This window comes from Pongo abelii, chromosome 1 (assembly GCF_028885655.2).
Source record: "Pongo abelii isolate AG06213 chromosome 1, NHGRI_mPonAbe1-v2.0_pri, whole genome shotgun sequence".
Classification (NCBI taxonomy): Eukaryota; Metazoa; Chordata; class Mammalia; order Primates; family Hominidae; genus Pongo; species Pongo abelii.
Window position 1 is genome coordinate 38,345,592 of NC_071985.2, and position 21,241 is coordinate 38,366,832.

At 41.3% G+C, this 21,241-nt stretch overlaps 1 protein-coding gene across 2 annotated transcripts in view; it reads left to right on the forward strand.

Moving 5' to 3' along the window:
- The first annotated feature begins 4,353 nt into the window (after positions 1-4,353).
- KCNH1 (potassium voltage-gated channel subfamily H member 1) overlaps positions 4,354-21,241 on the forward strand; it is a 471,857-nt gene continuing 454,969 nt past the window's right edge. For both annotated transcript variants that reach the window (XM_024239363.3, XM_024239369.3), the window contains exon 1: positions 4,354-4,635. In XM_024239363.3, the coding sequence (XP_024095131.1) occupies positions 4,557-4,635 (79 nt within the window). In that variant the 5' untranslated portion in view covers positions 4,354-4,556. The remainder of the gene's footprint in view (positions 4,636-21,241) is intronic.

Below are 21,241 nucleotides of genomic sequence, written 5' to 3' on the forward strand. Positions count from 1 at the left end.
ATAGCTACTTAGGAGGCTGAGGTGGTAGGATCATTTGAGATCAGGAAGTTGAGGCTGCAGTGAGCCAAGATTGTGCTGCTGCACTCCAGCCTGGGCAACAGATCAAGACCCTGTCTCAAAAAAAAAAAAAAAAAAAAAAAACTTAAGCGAAGAGGTCAAGTTGAACTATAGTTTATTTAAAAAGAAAGGAAGATTTAGAGGGCACATTGGAGACAGGAAAGCAGTTGAAAGAAATCACGAAGAACATACACATTCATTAGGTATTTGTTGAATTTCTTGAGGGCAGGTGCCAATAATAACCATCTTTTAATCCTTAGAACCTATTCCAGTGTCTGCTATATACTAGATACCATGCAAATGTTTGTTATAATAAAATGAGACTGTTGTAAATGACTTTTAATTATTTCCCACTGAGGGAAGGGTGTGATAAAAGATCCTTTTCTCTTTTGTTTAGAGGAAATGAGAAAGAAGAATAGCTTAGGGCACTTGGAAGGATATAACTCAATTCTACAAATGCTTCACACTGTCTATTGGGTTAGCCATGGGTAAGTGTGGACCTACATCAGTGCATTCTTTTCCCCAGTCAATTAGATTCAGGGACTAGTATTTCCTTTGAAGCAGATTCTGTCCATTCTCCCAACACTAGGGAAATACATCTATAGTAGGGAATCATTTTTTTTGATGGATATAGTCTGCCCAACATTCTTCCTATAAGTTTATTCAAATGGAAGTTTTGTTAACAGAAATTACATATAATAAGTCAGTCAGTCATTGGGCTATAGAAGCTGAAATTTCTCATGCTGCAAATTCCTCCACTTTTAGATATTTAGATACTTCACTCATGGTGGCTGAGTAGTGAAGTCGCCTCTATGTTCAGTTTCTCCTCCACTAAGTTGCTAATGACAATGCATCTGTGGCCTGCCCTTTCCAGCTCTCAGACCTTCTAGGACTCACAGGCAACTTTCCTATGTTAGAGAGGTTCCTGGCTTTCTAAAATCTGTCACCCACACCTTGTGGTCTTAATGGAAGGAAAAATGAAGTTCCTGTCTTTATATGATACCATTTGCCCCTTTTGATGTGTGGCATTGCCATCCTCTTCATTTGATAGACTTCTTGTTGTTGTTGTTGGGAGAGATTTTTCTGTCATCTCCTGGACTCATTTCCCAGCCAATCTGCAGACCACCATCTCCATATTCTCCCTATAGCATTATGCCTCCATCACTATCTATTACTTTTGTGAACTCACTAATTACAGTGTAGCTTAATAGCATTTATGAGAACAAAGATTGTTATAGTGTGTCTTTGTTTCAAGGAGCTCACAATCTACAGTGTGATACAGACATAAACACATCTTATAGCTAAGGGGTAAACAAAATGCTGAGGGACACAGGAGGAAAGAAGCCTAGAAACAGTAGACTCACATTTTAGAATTTATTTCAGACTCTGTATCTAAACTCTGTATCCTTGCAGAAAATGGGCTACATTTTCTGCATGGAAGGAAGAGGCAGTTGAATTGGAACTCTGGTCACAGTTATTTAAAGTTGTCCCTTTAAATGAAGGAGTGGCTTTGTCTGTTATGCAAAAATATACGCATTCTCAACTGGTTTGCCATGGTACATTGGTATATTGTGATCCTTTACAAATCTGTTACCAAGTTTTGACAAATCTGTAAGATTAAAGTTTACTCTAACTGAGATTCCTATATTACAGAGGTAGGTCTCAGACAGAACTTTAAGTTGAGCAGGTGCTGAAACTGAATGTCAAGGAGGGAACAGAAGGTGGCAAGTAAAAGGTAAGAAGCACAGTATCCCGTCAACTAGCACCAAGAAAGAGGGAGTGTTTACTGGAATATTGAGAATGTGGCTGTGGACAGGGCAGAACATGATTTTATTCCTACAGTCAGATGTGTTGTGGGTGAACCAAGGGAATGGGGGAAAAACTGGATGTACCTCCACAGACACCATGAGACACTCACATTGTGATGAAAGACGGCTGACTTTTTAACAATTTAACTCTTAAATATTTATTTTATTTAAAAATCCATGAACACCTCCAGCTTTTTTTTTTTTAATGGCAAAACAGTTCATTGTAGCTGTTCACGTAGTAATTATCTTCCTCTTGCATCCCCAGGTAATGACTGTGATCTTGACCTGAAACCCACCTTAGTTAGTTTGAATAAAGAAGACCTTGAAAGGAAATGTAACTGACCAGAAAGACTCTTAAAAAGCACACAATGAAGAAATGATCATTTCTAAGCAAGTACTTAAAGTGCCATAACACAGTATAACAGTGCTTTTATAAGCATCCAGTCTTATTTAAGCAAAAAGACGTAAAATTATGTGTTATGGCACACAAAATGGAGGTTTAAAACTTTTAAAAAAAAGAACCACTTTGTAGTAGCACTACTTTGTTTTAGGTCTTTTAATTTCTTCAAGTGTGCCATCAAAAATTGTAGTATTCAAAAAGGTGCCAATACACACACAGATACACACACACGCACACACACGCACAGTCCATGTTGAGATCCATTTCAGTAGTACCTTTAAAATGGAAGACATCTTATTTCTTTTTCTTATCAGGTAGCCCACCAAGGCTTTAACATCTCTGATCTCAAACTAATATCATCTGTTTCCTTTTTTATCTAAGCCACAGAACATGAGAGCTCATTAAAACCTTAGAAATTTTATTAACTCTCTATGATAGTTTTCCCTTCCACATTATTTTCTTTATCTTCCTTTCACAAGCAGGATTATGAGGTTTCTTGATGGGTTTTTAATATTGTCATGAAAAATCTTCCCTTGGCATGTTTGTGCGATAACACAACTTTAAAAACCTTATTTAAATGAACTTATTCAAATGAAGTGGATAGGCACCAAACTGGCTCAGCTCAGCACCAAATAAATTTGAGAGTCAAGTTCTCTTCAACCACTGTTATCTCATTTGTAATAGAACAAAGAACCACTAGACGGAGCTAGGGTTTAAGAAATCACTGTTCTAGACTAGGTAACAGGCGATGGGTAGAAGGCTATCTTAAGGAAAAAGTGTATCATTACTTGCATTTCAAATCCTATGACAGTCTTATCTAACTCTCTGCTAACAGCAATCTGTTTACTTTGTCTCTACACAAGACGAGCTAAAGGGTGATATTCGTAATGGCCCAATTTATTTAGTCACTCCAATAATGACGTCTGACCTTGGCACAGCACTTTACAATTTAAGGTGCTGTCCCCGTACATAATTCTTGCTTGATCTTCGCAGCAACTCTGAGAGATTTCTGGGCAAGAATTAGTTCTTCTGTTTTTGAAATTAATTAACTGAGACAGGATGTCTTTGCAATACATTAGGATATGTCAGGATGGCTAACCCAGACAATTAATTTCCAGGGTTAGCTTTTTTTTCTCTTACATTTTTGTGTTGACTGTTGACTCAGTCTGAAACTAGTAAACTCTCCATTCATTTCTCCTGTGGGACATAGGCTTAGTCTCCCACCGCACCGACTGGGGATATATAGTAAAAAGGCAGGTACAGAGCATGTGTGGGTCGAAATCCCCCAAAATAAGTGAACAAACGACCGTTGTCTTAGCGCCTGTCCAGAAACCTTGGGTGTATGTGGTTCTTCCGTATACCAGGGGTCAGCTGTAAAAACTAACTGTATCCTCTGCACTACAGACTACCCTTCAAGCCAAAGCCACGGTTGCTTAATTAATGCTGCCCCTCCCCTGAGCATTCGCCCTTAGAGACTAGTACACCCCTTTGATGTTTGTCAGGCAGTTTGATACTATCATACCAAACATCAGGAGCCTGCATTTGTGTCTACGGTAAAAACAACCCAAGACAACTCTTCTGAAGCTGAATCTGCCAGTCACTCTAAATCTGCACTATTGCAATACGACTTCATTAACTACTGCTCAAACACTGGCCTAGAATCAAGGTGGGGCAACTTTCACTAGTCAGGCTAACCTTACAGGAAGGCAAGAAGGTGTTCCCAGAGCCTCAGAGGTCCCGGGGGCCCCGGCCTGAAACAGAGTAAAGGAAGAGAGTTACATCAGCACGCTCCCCTAAGACTTGCTGGGGGTAAATCCACCCTGAAAGCTGCTCACAATGCCCTCCTCTCCACCCAGCCCATGGCACATCCTGAACCCATTTCCCGGCTGAACCCAGAGGGTGGCGCTGCCGTCCCAGCCTTGGTCCACGGCCGCCCGCTACTTCCCGGCCTCTGCGGGAGCCCCCCAGCTTGGTCTCCCCCAGGCCGGCGGGGGGGCACGAGCCCGGTAGGGGGCGCCGCCGGCCCAGGCGCCGCTGCTCCCTCCGCCCACCCGGAGGCGGCTGCAGCGAGCCGAGGCCGGCGCGAGTGCACTGCGAGGCGGGCCGCAGGGAGGGAGGCGCGAAGAGGGCGCGAGGGTAGCAGCCAGAGGGAGCCGCCAGCCCTGCCTGCGGATCCCCGCGGGGCGCATGGGGCGCTTCGAGCCGGGACTGCATACGGGCCCCGAGGCCAGTTTCCTGCTGTCGTAAGAAGCCGCTCCAGGACGACCCCCGGACCCCGAGCTGCTGGGAGGATGACCATGGCTGGGGGCAGGAGGGGACTGGTGGCCCCTCAAAACACGTTTCTGGAGAATATTGTCCGGCGGTCCAATGGTAAGAGGTGCATTCGGATTTCTATTACCCGTTTTATCCGTGCCTTTATTGCAGAACCTTTTGCCGCTCGGAGCCAGCAGATGCAGCAGAACCCGCGAGCTCTGCTAAGGAGCGGCGGCGCGGGCACCCAGGGCAGCCTCCCCGAGGCAGAGAAAGGTGGGCAGGGCGGGGCGGGGTCTGATGGGTCCCCATCCTAACAGGAGAGCTCTTCTGGGGACGCCTTTTGGGCCTTTCTCGCGCCCTCTCGGTCTTATCTCCAAGGATGCGTGACAGCTGCTGAGCAAAGTACTGGGAAAAGTGATGGAAAGCTGGCCGCAGCCAGAGCGGCAGCGCGCGCCCCATCGGCACTGCCCACCCTTCCGCGAAGGCTCTGGGGCTCCCGGGCTGCTCCCAGAGGCGCCGCCTCTCCCCAGGGAGAGCCAGCAGTAGAAACTGGCAACTCCAGGTCCCCGCTGCCTCAGAATGGGAGGATCCGGCTGCCTCCACCTTCCATCCCTGCAACTGAAAAGTCCGAGGTATGGGGACGTGCTGTCGGCGGCCTGATTCCACCCCTTCACTCACCCCCCCTCTTTCCAGGTGAAGTTAAGGCTCACCTTCGAAGTGAGGGGCAGATGGTTTTCCTGGCATCAGGTGGGAAGTGGAGGGCACAGGTGCAGAGCGAACTAAATGGTCACAGGTACAAACCTGTTATATTTCCCCTCTTCCAAACCCACAACGGTTTTATGCCACCCTTAAGTGTTGCTCACCTATAAATTCCCAATCTCGCCAAACCTATAAATAGATCCATTACCCAATAAACTGATCAACAGCACTCATCTGTTTCCTTGTGGCATTAAGATCGACGGTAGCATGAAGCCTTGAGAGGCGAGAGTCCTAGGAGCAGGGATGGAAAGGAAGAATTCCAAATGCCTTTCGGACTTAACAGCGGAGAGACCCCAGCTTGCAGAGCGACTAGGAGTCCTGGCAGTTGGAAGGCGCAGCGCACGAGTTCGTCAAATGGCTATATTGAAAGACAGCCAAGCATAAGATGCTCTTTGCAGACTCCTAGACCCGCCACCCCACCCCTTCCAGAAACAGATGACATTCTTCTACCAGGGAGACATGAGGAGCTAACTTAGGAAATGGGTTTTAATAATGTGTAAATATCACGATTTCAGAGCCTAAGGAGCTTCTGTGTAAAATGATGAGCTTCTGTTTGGATTTAGTTAGGGATTCAGGGGAAGGGCATGAAAAGTGACTTATGCTACTAATAAACACTCTTTAATTAAACAGTGATTTAAGTTTATCTTATAATAAAACACATCAACTAGCATAGCAAATAATCATGTATTATTTAAGTACTTTCTTAGAAATGATCATTTCTTTATTGTATGCCTCTTAAGAGTGTTTCTGGTCAGTCACCTTTCCTTTCAAGGTCTTCCTTATGCAAACTAAGGTTGCTTTTAGGTCAAGGTCACAGTCATTACCTGGGGATGCAAGGGGATGATAATTGCTATGTGAACAGCCACAATGAACTGTTTTGCCATAAAAAAGCTGGAGTTGTTCATTTATTTTTAAATAAAATAAGAGTTACTGTGCTATTATTGCTATTTTTATTGGACTATTAAGGGATATGGAGACAATCTTGCAAATTTGGTTATCCCATTGTCAGTGACACCAACTTTCTCATAAATATCAATGACAATTCTATTTTTCAGTAAAGAAGCAGTGCCCTGTAAGTTAGAGGGGAAACCTGGTATCTAATTTATACTGTGTATGTTTTTGAGTGGAGGGAGCAGGAAGTGAAACTTACATGTAAAAGTCACAAGACGCCTTGGGTTTTAAGAGAACCTTAAGAATCTTGGAGCTGTGAAGGCAGAATACTGTCTATTTTAGTTGATCTTATTAGAGCCACTTTCCCTCTGTAATCATAGAATGTGAATAGAATAAGTCACTGGGAATATTTTTAGGATGGGCATTGTCATTTCAACATCAGCTTCAGCAGGTTGATTTCAATTAACCAGTCAAATGAATAGCATCAACAAAAATGAAGCATCTTGGGAGAGTTGGATGAATTTTTAAAATTATTATTTCAGAATAAATGGTTCTCATCTTGAAATATGGGACTTAATGTTTAAAACGTGATCCCTTATAGTATTTCCTGAACACAAATGGAAGAAAAAATGTGAACTCCTAGAAATATCACAATGTCTGCATGCATTATATTATTTTACTGTGGTGGAAAAAGTCTATTTAAAGATATTGATTGTCTCGTTCTAAAATCCATGAGCCCTTTTTTTGGACATTATGGTATTAAAATAGCATTTTACCTTTGAATAGCAATATTTTATGATCATTTTATTAGGTATTTTCTCCCAGTGGTCCTGTGCAGTATTAATGTTCCTCTTTTACAGATCAGAAAACTGAGTCCTAGGAATATTAAGTGGCTTATTCAAAGTGGCAGAGCAAACAATGCCTGAGGCTGGTATTCCTTAGAGGACGTCTATCATATATCCTTCTCTCAGCATTATTGTTTCTCCAGCTTTTATGACTTAGTCTGTGGGACTATTTTTATCATCTTTTAAAAACTTCTCATATGATAATGAATAATAGTACTGACTTCATTTTGGGTTATTTGAATATCTGATGCCTGGAATATCATAGAGCTGTAGGAAGAGACATATCTTAAATATTATCTAGTCTGCCTCTCCTTCCCCATCATTGTATAAATAAGGAAATTGATGCAAGAGGCTTTTCTCAAATATTTAAGGGCAGAACTGATGAGGCCCCAAACCATTTGAGTCCAATGTCAAATTCTTTATGGTACACCATGCAAAAACCCTTTCCTCATGTTACCATTATATTCTCTCAAGAAGCATAATTTCCCAGTGGAGATTAAATAAAATGTTATAACAACAAGAACAACATCCATCTTGGCTAACAGCCACACTACCACATCTCAACAGAATAATAGGGCAAAGGAAAGGCTAATTATATTTCAAGGAAATGCAGTCTGTTCACCTTCGTCAGTGGTTTAGCTGAAGGCAAAGGAGGGGATAATGGGCACTTAACATCTGTGTGCCCCATTATAAAGTACCAAGTCACTTTTCACAGAATATCACCTTTGATCCTCATAAGCTAGTAGAGGAGGTGCAGAGTCTCCATTTTAGAGTTTAAGGAACTAAAATCCTTAAACTCACCTAAGAATCCTCAGGTTAAATGATTTACCTACAGTTCTTAAGAGGCAGAGTTAGGAAAAGGCAATTAGAGACAGATCAGGGACTAGCCAGCAGTTGTTTTTGGTTTATTCGTTCAACAAAGATTTATTGAATGTATTTATGGAACACTGAGGATACAGTGGTAAACAAGAAACCCTCCTTGTGATTAGTAAATTACATTCTAGTGAATCTTGGTCCAAGGTTCTTGCCCCTATTTTACAGTGTTGACTGGCTGCAACTGTTTAGGCCTGTCGCTGTATTTAAAAAACATTTCTAAGGTGTTTACTGGTCTTGCTGGTACTAAAATTGACTTTTAACTTTCTTTGGCACATTTTGAATCCCATTTGAAGGAAAGATTTGATAATTATCTGTTTTTTTTAATTGCCATAAGTAGGCAGCAGAAATAATTAATACTCCATATTTTATTTGATTTTGCTTATGGTCATGTCAGTGATCATTTTAAATCCTACTGGCTTTGTTGCCACATAGGCAAAACCAGCCTGTTTCTCTTTATATTCATAGTTGGAAACTGTTGTTACAGAATATTTTTTGATAGTTGCTTAAATCTGCAGGCACTTGTTGTCAGAATGTTCGCTGAAGCAAATAGGAGATCTGTCTTAGAAAGGCTGGCAGAACTTGGTGCCAGGAAACTACAAAAATATTACTCTAAATGGTCCCATTCTGGGCAGAACATATGTTTTAGTGTTCGTGAACCTATATCAAACAATTGTAGGTGCCAGTAAGAATCCATGCACATTAGCAGGAGTGAAACACAGCACATTTTGGTACAGATTTATGTACATGTATAATTTACAGATTGCTAAATCAGCTGTGTTTTTGTATAGTGTTAAGTTGGTTCAGGTTGTTGATATAATTAGTTAGCAAACAGGATGAGAGCCACGAGTAATGTTGTGTCTCCTCATGGATGTTTTGAGCCATGGTAATATTTATAAAACAGAAAACTGGTTAAAATCCATTGTGCCTCTACAAGGGGGAATGGATGATAATCTGGATTATTACCAGCTCAGCAGAGCTTGTTTTTTCTTGCAAAATATTCTAAGACAATCTTCAGCCAAGGCTCAGCTATCTTTCTCTGAAAGTGTCAAAAAGTTAAATCTGTTGGCTGATGTTAGATGGGGGATTGAGAGGCTGAAGCCTTGTGATTTAATGTTAAGGAAATAAAGCTTCCAAATTCCATGACTTTTATGCAACCCATTTATTTTAATAATCTATCTTAAAAGAATAGATGCATTTGAGGAACACTGTGGGTCAACTGAATCCTTGGCTTCATTGTTTCCGATGCCAGCTCTGCATATATGGTTGGACCTCATTTGGGAGTGGTTCCTTGAACATTACCGTGAAGCTCTTCGATTCTTCCCTTCCCTTTATTTTTGATTAATTAATGGCTTGTAAACAAACATTTTAAAATCTACTAGAGTATCTGCTTTATACATTTAGGATATTTGGACCATACTTTTCTTGTTTTTTATTTTTTCTGTTTCTCTAAGTGGCCACACCTGTAACTGTTGAGAAAGAGAAATAGAATCACAGAATCTTAGTTCTGGGGGGACATGCTATACAATTCGTTTTCCACTGTTCCACTGAATCCTCTCCAGAACCTCCGTCACGATGGTTCTCCAGCCTGTGTTTGACTAGCTTCAGTGATGGCACCCTCACTTTCTCATGAGGAATATTCTGTTTGTAAGCAAGTATAATTGTGTTTCTTTTTGCCTCCTCTCCTTGTTTTTCTCTTCTTCTCTTCTCTCTGCCTCTTCCTCCTCCCTTTGTTGCTGTCATTTTGTCTTACCAAAATCTGTCTTCTTATAGCTACCACTTATCTGAAGTCTGCTCCGTGGAACAAAACTGACCTAGCCCATTGTTTTTTCCAGCTGTAAACCTTTAAAAAACTTTGATAAGTTTTGCATTGTATTCTTCTCCCCTTTTGACCTTTTTAGTTGTTCAGTACCACAAATAGAAAAGCACACAAAACAATTTTGTACAGCTTAACATATTTCTATAAAGTGATACTGTATGTCATCGCCACCTATGTCAAGAAATACGGTCTTGTCAGCCTTCTAGAAGCCCCCAAAGCCTTCCTGATCCTAAGTCCCTCACTCTCCTCCCAAAGGGTGACATCTCCTGATTTTATGGTGATCACTTTCTTGCTTTTCTTCATAATTTTACCAGTTTGTTTTGCATTCCTAAAAAAACCCACTATAGTTAATAAACACTACTGTTTATTTTTATCTGTTTTGGAGCTTTATATGCATGAGATCATATAGCACGTATTCTTTTGTCGGGTGGCAATTCCTCTATGTTGTTGCATGTACTGCTTCATTTTCTTTTCTTCTTTCTTTTTTTTTTTTCTGAGACGGAATCTCACTTTGTTGCTGGAGTGCAGTGGCGTGATCTCGGCTCACTGCAACCTCCGCCTCCGGGGTTCAAGCAATTCTCCTGCCTCAGCCTCCTGAGTAGCTGGGATTACAGGAGTGCGCCAACACACTCGGCTAATTTTTGTATTTTTAGTAGATACAGGGTTTCACCATGTTGGTCAGGCTGGTCTTGAACTCCTGACCTTGTGACCTGCCCGCCTTGGCCTCCCAAAGTGTTGAGATTATAGGCATGAGCCACTGTGCCTGGCCTGTTGATGCATTTTCACTGCTGCATCGTGCTTTATAGTATGACTGTACCACACATTGTATCCGATCTGCCACTGATGGATTGTTTCCAGTTTTGTGCTATTAATGCTGCTACAAACATTCTTAGTATGTCTTTTGGGGCATGTGGGCACACATTTCTCTTGGGTATATACCTAGGATGCACATGTTTAACTGTGGTAGATGCTGTCAAACAGTTTTTCAAAGGGTTTATATTAATATACACTCCCACCAGCCGTGTATGAGCATTTCCATCACTGCAGCACATCCTTGCCAGCATTTGGTATTTTCTTCTTTTGTCTTTAATAGTGACGTTGCCCAAACAATCTAGTACCTAATAAAACAGGGTCATTGAGAGTTATGTTAATAAGAGCACATAACCAAAATGAAATGAAAACAAAACTTGCTCTTGCCCTTTGGAGGCATCAGTATCCACTGTGGGTTGAAGTATTCTTTCTGAGGAGCTCCCTCACACATGATTGTAAGTGATGTGAAAGACTTGTACAGTTTGAATTATGTACAAAGGGTACATGCAAGTGTGGTGGGATTTTTTTTTTTTTTGGTGTGTGTGTGTTTAGGATATTCATTTTCTTAATTTGAGAAGCAGTAAACCCTGGGGACAGAGATTATGCAAGAATTAGAGCTGGAAGGGAGAAGGAACTAGGAAGTGAATGATTTATATTTGTTTCACTGAAATGAAAACAAAATGACTGAAGGAAAGGCACAGATTTAGGGGAGGAATCAAAACTCAATGGAAAATTAAAACAAAAAGCAAAGGCTAGCTTATGGTTCAGTTTTATAAGCACGATGGACTTCCTATGTGTCCAATACTGTGCTAACAAGTAGGAATACCAAAATGAGTACAGCTTTTGTGATGCTGGGTCTAACAGAGGAATCTATGACGGAGGCCAACATGCTTTGTAAACCTCTCCAAAGATTTAAGGGATGTTATACTGATTCAACACTTACTAAATATTTTTCCTTTATAAACACCTCACCAAAATTATTCTTAGATTTTATAGCTATTTATTTTTTTGTGAGATTGGGTGTGGGATGACCAGATCCCATAAGTGAATTAAAAGAAGATTGCAGAATGTGTGACATTTTGTTCTGATGCAGTTGAGGTTTCTTTAAACAAACCTCATTCCTCTGGGATATCCCATTGCTCTGTCTTCTTTGGCATGCTGTCTTGGGTTGCTCATCCATTGGTGTGAGTTTTTAGCACATCCTAGATACTGGAATTTGTTTGATGCTCTGGCTGTTCTCTAGGCAAGTGCAGTCTTTTTTTTTTTTTTTTTTGACATATAGGATCTCACTTTGTCACCCAGGCTGGATTGGAGTGGTGCGATGTCAGCTCACTGCAGCTTCTGCCTCCCAGGCTCAAGCAATCCTTCCATCCTCCCACCTCAGCCACCCGAGTAGCTGGGACTACAGGCATGTGCCACCACACCCAGCTAATTTTTTTTTTTTTTTGAGACAGAGTCTCGCTCTGTCACCCAGGCTGGAATGCAGTGGCGCAATCTCGGCTCACTGCAAGCTCCGCCTCCCGGGTTCATGCCATTCTCCTGCCTCAGCCTCCCGAGTAGCTGGGACTACAGGAGCCCGCCACCATGCCTGGCTAATTTTTTGTATTTTTAGTAGAGATGGGGCTTCACCGTGTTAGCCAGGATGGTCTTGATCTCCTGACCTTGTGATCCGCCCGCCTCGGGCCTCCCAAAGTGCTGGGATTACAGGCGTGAGCCACTGCTCCCTGCTGCAAGTGTGGTCTTGCTGAACAGATCACAGTCTGGCCAACTTCAGCATCTCCCTTGATTCTCACAGTTTCTGCTCTAACAGTGAAACACTCCTGTTAATGACAAAACTACTTAAAATTCTCCTGATTAGGTATTACAGAGTTATGCCAATAGTCAATTTGCTTACTCATACTGATAGTTCATTATGTAAAGTAAAATGACAACTCTTTTAATCAGTCCTATGTCGCACGAAACTGATGTTCTGAAATTAACTGAGTCAATCCTATAATTATTAATGTAATTATTAATTGAGAGTGACTAAAAACCATCATTTCCCATAGCCTTTTAAAGGTTCTGCAATCACATCAGGTGCTTCTATAAAGAAGAGAAACGGCCTTCCGTCTCCTTTTTCTTCCCTTAAAGCAATGATGTAGACATCCTCCACTGGCATTCTCAGAGTGCTGGAGTCAGCATTTGAAAGATGATACCGTATTGGCAAATTTTACTGATATTTATCTATGGCTTAACTTTGATTTGTAGTAAGAGTGAAGTTGGAAAATATGTTTTAGACTAGAACTTCAGGGCCATGTAAAGAAAATGGAGTTAATTTGAGTGATAAGACTATATTTATTTCCATTAAATTGATATTTAAGTTTTTATTTTATTTGCTTTCTTTTCCTCTCAGCATTATCGGGACTGCATATATTAGACTTCTATGCCATCATCATTAAGGCTGTGCTTTAAGCCTCTGTGTGGGCCAAGGTACTGAATAGTTTCTGTTTGCCTCCCCAGAACCACACTCTTCCTTACCAGCCTGTCTCTTGTTGGAGGCTGGGAGGCTGACCTGTATAGAGTACTCCTGTAGGCTCCCTTGCTTTCTGGCTTTTGGCTGCCTTCAGCTTGTGGGGTACACCACATGAAATGGGAAGCAAGAGAGAGATTGTAGTCCTTATTCTCGTTGTTCTCTCCTGCGAGGTCATCTTAGCCTAGCTGTTTTCCCCTGATTAAAGGTTATGTCTCTAGCTTGCTCTCTTTGGGTTTGGGTAGGGTTGGAGACTTAAAGCTTCCAGCTGTTACTAACCCTGGGGTACTGCACGATGTCTTGGGGTTTTCCTAAGTGGTGTGCTGGAGCAGGCTGCAATTGGCTGGTTCTACCTTTTAAGATCTGATTATGTGCATCTGTTCCTTATTCTTGGTTCAGGGACTTCACTTTGGAAGCTTGAAAACTGCTTATACCAAGGTGTAAGGTATTTACACCTTAGAAATTGGCCAGTGTTATAAATTGGGACTCTTTTCTTCCCAGAGTTAGCTTGCTAACACACTACTGCCTATACCTCTCCCACACCTTTGTAAATAGTTCCTTTATTAAACATTCCTCAAATTACCCATTGAGTATGTCATATTTTGCTGCCAAGACCCTGGCTGAGAGAGCCAATTACTTGTTCTTTGGATAAAATGGTCTCTCTCTCTTTCTTTCTTTCTTTCTTTCTTTTGACCGAGTCTTGCTCTGTCGCCAGGCTGGAGTGCAGTGGCGCGATCTCGGCTCGCGATTCCCCTGGCTTAGCCTCCTGAGCAGCTGGGACTACAGGCACCCGCCACCATGCCCAGCTAATTTTTCATATTTTAGTAGAGACGGGGTTTCACTGTGTTGGCCAGGATGGTCTCAATCTCCTGATCTTGTGATCTGCCCGCCTCGGCCTCCCAAAGTGCTGGGATTATAGGCATGAGCCAAAAGTGGTTTCTTAATATTTTGTGCAGACCATTCAGTCATGGGGGTGAATTTGGTGAGGGGATGTGCACTTAGGTACTCCTTTCAACACACAAAAACACCTGTGTTCTGTCTGAAGCAGGCAGTACGTGCCTGCCCTTGCTTTTCAGTTCAGTGAGTTGGTTACCTACAAGCTTGATAAAATACTTCATCATTCAAGAATGAGGAAATAAGTATGTATACTGCATTTGCTATTTTGAAATGATAGCTGATACTTTTTAAATGAAAAAGAGCTCCTAAATTCTAGTCACTCTCCTGTCAGATGAAATTCTCCTTTATGCTTTCCCACCTGGCTGGAACACTCCAGGATTGTGCTCCAGACTGACTTCATTGAGTGGCCACTTTTCCTCGTCTTCTCTTCGTTTAAAATGTCTCCTCCCCTCCAGCTTCCCAATCCCTACCTCTCACGTGTCCCTAGTAACACCATATCTCTGGGTTTCCTGGTTTTCTTCTTCTCTTTTTGTATCTCCCTCTGGCCTTTGGTCTCATTCTCTCCCCTCAGTCTCTCATGTCCTCTCCTCTCCGGGTCTTTCACTCCTGCGGCTCACTCTCTCGCTCTTGCTATTATTGGTCTCTTGCTCTTGGCTCATGCTTTTGTACTCTGTGGGCCTGGCCTCTGTCCCATGCCCTATGTCCCTTCATTCCCTCGCTCTCTCCTCTCCTTTCTCCATCTGTCTGTCTTCCTGCCTGTCTCTGTCACTGTCTACCTTTAGTCTGTGTCACCGTCTGTCACTGTCTTCCATCTGTCTTCATCACTGTCTCTGTTTTTGTTGTCTCTGCCACTGTCCATGTCTCTTTGCTGTCTGTCTCTGCTGTCTCTGCCTCCACCTATCCATCTCTGCCCATCTGCCTGTCTTTCTGTCTGTCCAGTTCTCCCTTCAAATGGCCTCATAGATGCTCCCCTGTGTATCTGAGCTCCCTGTTTCTCTCTCAAGACCAGTTTTCTCCATTTACTCACCAGCATGCATGTGGTCAAAGATACCTGCTCAACTCTACAGATCTCTCAGCTTTAGTGACTGAGTTTTGTTCTGGGGAGAGAATCTTATTGGCCCAGCCCTGACTATTGGTTGTTTGGCCAGCGGTCCACTCCAGGCCTAGTTTTCTGTGACTGGGGCCTGGGTGGAGGGGGTAGGACATGGAGTTTTGTGATATGTAGAGTGGGGCAGATAAAGCCATATAGGGAAACTGGGCATAACTTAAAAATGGACAAGTGTGTCCCCTACACTCCTGCCATGCCTGGGACAGAGTAGATACTCAAATATTTGTTGTATTAAACAGAGCTGTTCTGAGATTCTTCCCATTCATTCTGGTGCTATACCCTGTCCAAGTCTTTTTTTTTTTTTTAATGTTTCTTTTTTTTCTTTATTTCTTCTAAACAAAAAAAAGGATACATATGCAGAATGTGCAGGTTTGTTACATACATATACATGTGCCATGGTGGTTTGCTGCACCTGTCGACCCATTCTCTAAGCTCTCTCCCCTCTACCCTCACCCCCAACAGGACCTGGTGTGTGTTGTTCCCCTCTCTGCGTCCATGCATTCTCATTGTTCAACTCCCACTTATGAGTGAGAACATGCCATGTTTGGTTTTCTGTCCCCAGGTTAGTTTGCTGAGGATGATGGCTTCCAGCTTCATCCATGTCCCTCAAAGGACATGATCTCATTCCTTTTTATGGCTGGATAGTATTCCATGGTGTATATGTACCACATTTTCTTTATCCAGTCTATCATTGATGGGCATTTGGGTTGGTTCCACGTCTTTGCTATTGTAAATAGTGCTGCAATAAACATGCATGTGCATGTGTCTTTATAGTAGAATGATTTATATTCCTTTGGGTATATACCCAGTAATGGGATTGCTGGGTCAAATAGTATTTCTGGTTCTAGATCCTTGAGGAATCACTACACTGTCTTCCACAATGGTTGAACTAGTTTACGTTCCCACCAACAGTGTAAAAGCGTTCCTATTTCTCTACAGCCTGGCCAGCATCTATTTTTTCCTGACTGTTTAGTAACCACCATTCTGACTGGTGTGAGATGGTATCTCATTGTGGTTTTGATTTGCATTTCTCTGATGATCAGTGATGTTGAGTTTTTTTCATATGTTTGTTGGCTGCATAAATGTCTTATTTTGAGAAGTGTCTGTTCATATCCTTTGTCCACTTTTTGATGGGGGTTTTTTTTTTTGAGATGGAGTCTCACTCTGTTACCCAGGCTGGAGTGCAGTGGCACGATCGGCGCTCACTGCAAGCCCCGCCTCCCAGGTTCACGCCATTCTCCTGCCTCAGCCTCCCGAGTAGCTGGGACTACAAGTGCCCGCCACCATGTCCAGCTAATTTTTTTGTATTTTTTTAGTAGAGACGGGGTTTCACCGTGTTAGCCAGGATGGTCTCGATCCCCTGACCTCATGATCCGCCCGCCTGGGCCTCCCAAAGTGCTGGGATTACAGGCATGAGCCACCACGCCTGGCCGGGGTTGTTTGTTTTTCTCTTGTAAATATGTTTAATTTCCTTGTGAATTCTGGATATTAGACCTTTGTCAAATGACTAGATTGCAAAAATTTTCTCCCATTCTGTAGGCTGTCTATTCACTCTGATGATAGTTTCTTTTGCTGTGCAGAAGCTCTTTAGTTTAATTAGATCCCATTTGTCAATTTTGGCTTTTGTTGCAATTGCTTTTGGCATTTTTGTAATGAAGTCTTTTTCCATGCCCATGTCCTGAATGGTATTGTCTAGGTTTTCTTCTAGGGTTTTTATGGTTTTGGGTTTTACATTTAAGTCTTCAATCCATCTTGAGTTAATTTTTGTATAAGGTGTAAGGAAGGGGTCTGGTTTCAGTTTTCTGCATATTGCTAGCCAGTTTTCCCAGCACCATTTACTGAATAGGAGATCCTTTCCTCATTGCTTGTTTTTTTCAGGTTTGTTGAGGAGCAGATGGTTGTAGATGTGTGGTTTTATTTCTGAGGTCTCTGTTCTGCTCCATTGGTCTATATGTCTGTTTTGGTACCAGTACCATGCTGTTTTGGTTATTATAGCCTCGTAGTGTAGTTTGAAGTCAGGTAGCGTGATGCCTACAGTTTTGTTCTTTTTGCTTAGGATTGTCTTGGCTATATAGGGTCTTCTTTGATTCTATGTGAAATTTAAAATAGTGTTTTCTAATTCTGTGAATAATGTCAATGGTAGTTTGATGGGAATAGCATTGAATCTATAAATTACTTTGGGCAGTATGGCCATTTTCATGATATTGATTCTCGTTATCCATGAGGATGGAATTTTTTTCCATTTGTTTGTGTCCTCTCTTATTTCCCTGAGCAGTGGTTTGTTCTCCTTGAAGAGGTCCTTCACATCCCTTGTTAGCTGTATTCCTAGGTATTCTATTCAGTTTGCAGTGATTGTGAATGGGAATTCATTCATGATTTGGCTTTCTGCTTGCCTATTGTTGATGTAAAGGAATGCTTGTGATTTTTGCACATTGATTTTCTATCCTGAGACTTCGCTTAAGTTGCTAATAAATTCAAGAAGTTTTTGGGCTGAGATGATGGTGTTTTCTAAACATAAAATCATGTCATCTGCAAACAGAGACAACTTGACTTCCTTAAAATAACACAGTAGACAAATGTAAAGCCAACTTAACAAAAAAACCCTCTTTTTCTAGTACTCATTAATATTTTTATATTGCTTACTTTGAGTCACTTTTTTTGAGTTCTGAGAGTGAATTTTTTTGTGTTATTCAATTATGGTCTAAGACTTTTTGTTCAAATTGTCTATAATATATATAGATGTGCATTAAGAAATTATTAACACTGTAAAAATGAGAATAAAATCTATTGAATCAGGCCAGGCACGGTGGCTCACACATGTAATCCCAGCATTTTGGGAGGCTGAGGCAGTTGGATTAGTTGAGGTCAGGAGTTTGAGACCAGCCTGGCCAACATGGTGAAATCCCGTCTCTACTAAAAATTCAAAAATAAGTTGGGCATGGTGGCATACACCTGTAATTCCAGCTAGTCAGGAGGCTGAGGCAGGAGAATTGCTTGAACCCAGGAGACAGAGGTTGCAGTGAGCTGAGATTGCACCATTGCACTCCATGCTGGGTGACAAGAGCAAAACCCTGTCTAAAAAAATATATATATATGTGTATATATATATATGTGTATATATGTATATATGTATATATGTGTATATATGTGTATATATGTATATATGTATATATATAGAATCAATCAATTCAATAGATTGATTAATCTATTGAAACACTTTTAAACAATTGATTACACAAATATTTCTTAGCAGTAATTCAAGATATCACTGATCTCTTATTTCTTAAGTAAAATATCATTCAGTAATAAAAGTCTCTATATTTCAACATATTTTCATTCTCTTCCATACTTCTTGTGAAACTGGTTCATCTGTTTTTATTGTTTTAAAATTAATTTGATGCTGAATGAAGATGGAGGTCATGCTTTTGAAATCATGTGCTTAGGGGTAACTATCCAGTAAATGAAGTATTTGAGTTTGCTTTTGAAATTGAAATCTCTCTCTCCATTGTAATTTACTGACTTAATAAAAAATGTATTTCTGTAGGATATTAAAATCAGAGAAAGCAAATAACTATTGAATCTCTTGAGAGTTCAGTTTGTTTTCTGCAAAGATTAGGCCTTTGGCAATTTAGAAGAGTCATTTCAAGAGACTTTATTGTTGAAAATCACAATAGAGCCACAAGATGACTTTTGCTGATGTTAAGATTTTAGATGTTTTATTTGGGTATATCATACTAATTTAATTTCTTGTTTCTCATTCCATCCTCTCCATTCTCCTAAATAACCTTGATCTGTCTTTTTTTTTTTTTTAAGTAATTTTTGGTATGGATTTTATTTAGGTTCAGGTAAATCAAACTATTATTTTCTGGTCTTTGTCTAGTGAAGATACATAGCACTTATTCTCATCATTTATCTCAATCATTATTTTTCAATTCTTTAATTATTCTAAAAGAAGGAAAGTATACTTTTACTCAGACTTGCTTTTTTTAAAATTTTTTTGAGATGGAGTCTCCCTCTGTCACCCAGGCTGGAGTGCAGTGGCACAATCTCGGCTCACTGCAAGCTCTGCCTCCTGGGTTCACGCCATTCTCCTGCCTCAGCCTCCCAGTAGCTGGGACTACAGGTGCCTGCCACCACACCCGGCTAATTTTTTGTATTTTTAGTAGGGATGGGATTTCACCATGTTAGCCAGAATGGTCTCGATCACCTGACCTTGTGATTCGCCCGCCTTGGCCTCCCAAAGTGCTGGGATTACAGGCGTGAGCCACCGTGCCCGGCCTCAAACTTGCTTTTTGTAACAGTACTGATATCCTTAGAAATCTATAATTCTAATTCCAAAATGTCAGGAAGACACGTGCTCTTCTAAGTAAAATATCTCAAGTTATTAGACGTGTATTGTGAAATATTTACTGTAGCCCTCCAAATAACCAGTGTTGGCAGGGAACAGTACACTTGTGTGAACTGTGAGCTGAATGTAGCTTTTGTCTGTGTAATTGCCAAACTGAGTCACTTTTCTAAGTCATTGCTTTAGTTAGTTTTTCCTTTGTTATTTGTGGTAATTTTGATGAAAAGCAATTTTTAATAATTTCTCTTGAGAATATCTCTGTGTTATGCTTTATGGGCAAATGGCAGACTTGGAATGATTTTGACACTTCTGACTACCGCAGTGTAGTTTGGCTCATGCCTCATCAGTTGGAGAAACTTTACACAGTAGGGGGAGGAAGGGAGTCTTTTAAATTTTTAGAGAATGTTTGTTTTATGCTATGAACCAGAGGAAAACTCTGTGGGCTGAGGAAGTTTGAATTTAGGAAACCTTACACTTAATTGCACACACTCTTGGAGCTATAGACCCTTAGGGGGTAAAAAGGCATCAGAAGGCGGCAGTAGAATCTGGCTAATTTGGATCAAAGACCTGGGACGCAGGGGAACTTTCAGATGAGAGCCAATGAATAAATCATGGCAAGGGCAGCCAGGTTGAACCTACACATTTTACTGAACAATGTAGGAAGGACTTGATAAGTTCAGAAAATACAAATTTGGAGGCAGGTTTGATGCTTCAGAATGGGTTACTGGCTGATTGGAAGTTACATATTCTACTTGTAAAAGATACATATATACACATATGTGTGTGTGTATGTGTGTGCATCAATAGCATATTTGTTTTCAAAGACACATTTAGGCATTTTCCCTATATATAAATGGACCCACCAATATGTGATTTATTTCTACTGTTGACTCGTTTGACAACATGGTACATTTTAATATTAATACTGCACATCACATCATATCCCAAATCCAAACAATTCCACTGAGCAAAAGCCTGATACAACATGGTTCACCTGGAATTAGGGTATTAAGTTTAGAGGCTGTTTCTGCTGTTTTTGAAATGACCCAGGCTGCACAGAGTCCAGCATTTAGAGAAGTGATATTTCATGGTGATGACTGCTTTGATTACTCCATATGGATGCACGGCTTGCAGGTTGTGGGGCATCATCTGATTTGGTCTTTGTTATGCATCTGATTACTTAGACAGTCATATTTTATTGCTGCCAGAAGCATGGAGATTTAGTTGACCCTGTCCCCCACCAGATCCATAGAGCTGAAGTGACTTACCTACAGCTCATTAGGGACAACACTGTGACTAGAATTCAACTTGTTGTCATCCCCTTCCTTCTCACAAATGGTGCTCTGGGAAGCCTAGGGATTGCTGGGGAAGGGGGAAGGGGAAGAGTAGATTAATAGAGTGTCTTTTACCCCTCATTCTTCTATTGGTTTTCATTGTTGACTAGATTCCTCAGTTCTTCTCCATGTAATCTCAGGACCTCTTCCTCTCTAGGCTGGCTTTCGTTGCACAGTCTCCTTATGACCTCTCCTGTAGCATGGCCGGACTTCTCACATAGAAGCTCAGGGCTCCCAAAAGAGCAGTAGCAGAAGTCACCAGATCTTAAGGCTTACGCCTGCAATGGGCACAGCACCAACTCTACTGCATTCTGTTGGTTGAAGCAAATCATAGGCCACCCAGATGCAAAGGGGAGAGAGCTACACAAGGCGTGAATGTAAGGAGGCAGGGCTTATTGGGGGCTACCAATATAATCTTAACTGGTTATAATGAGGCTTTGACTGTACTACCTAACACAGAGTAGGAGACCTGAGATGTGTAAGCGTCTAGTCTTTTCCACACACACACAAAAGAAAGACAGTGAAAAGAGCTT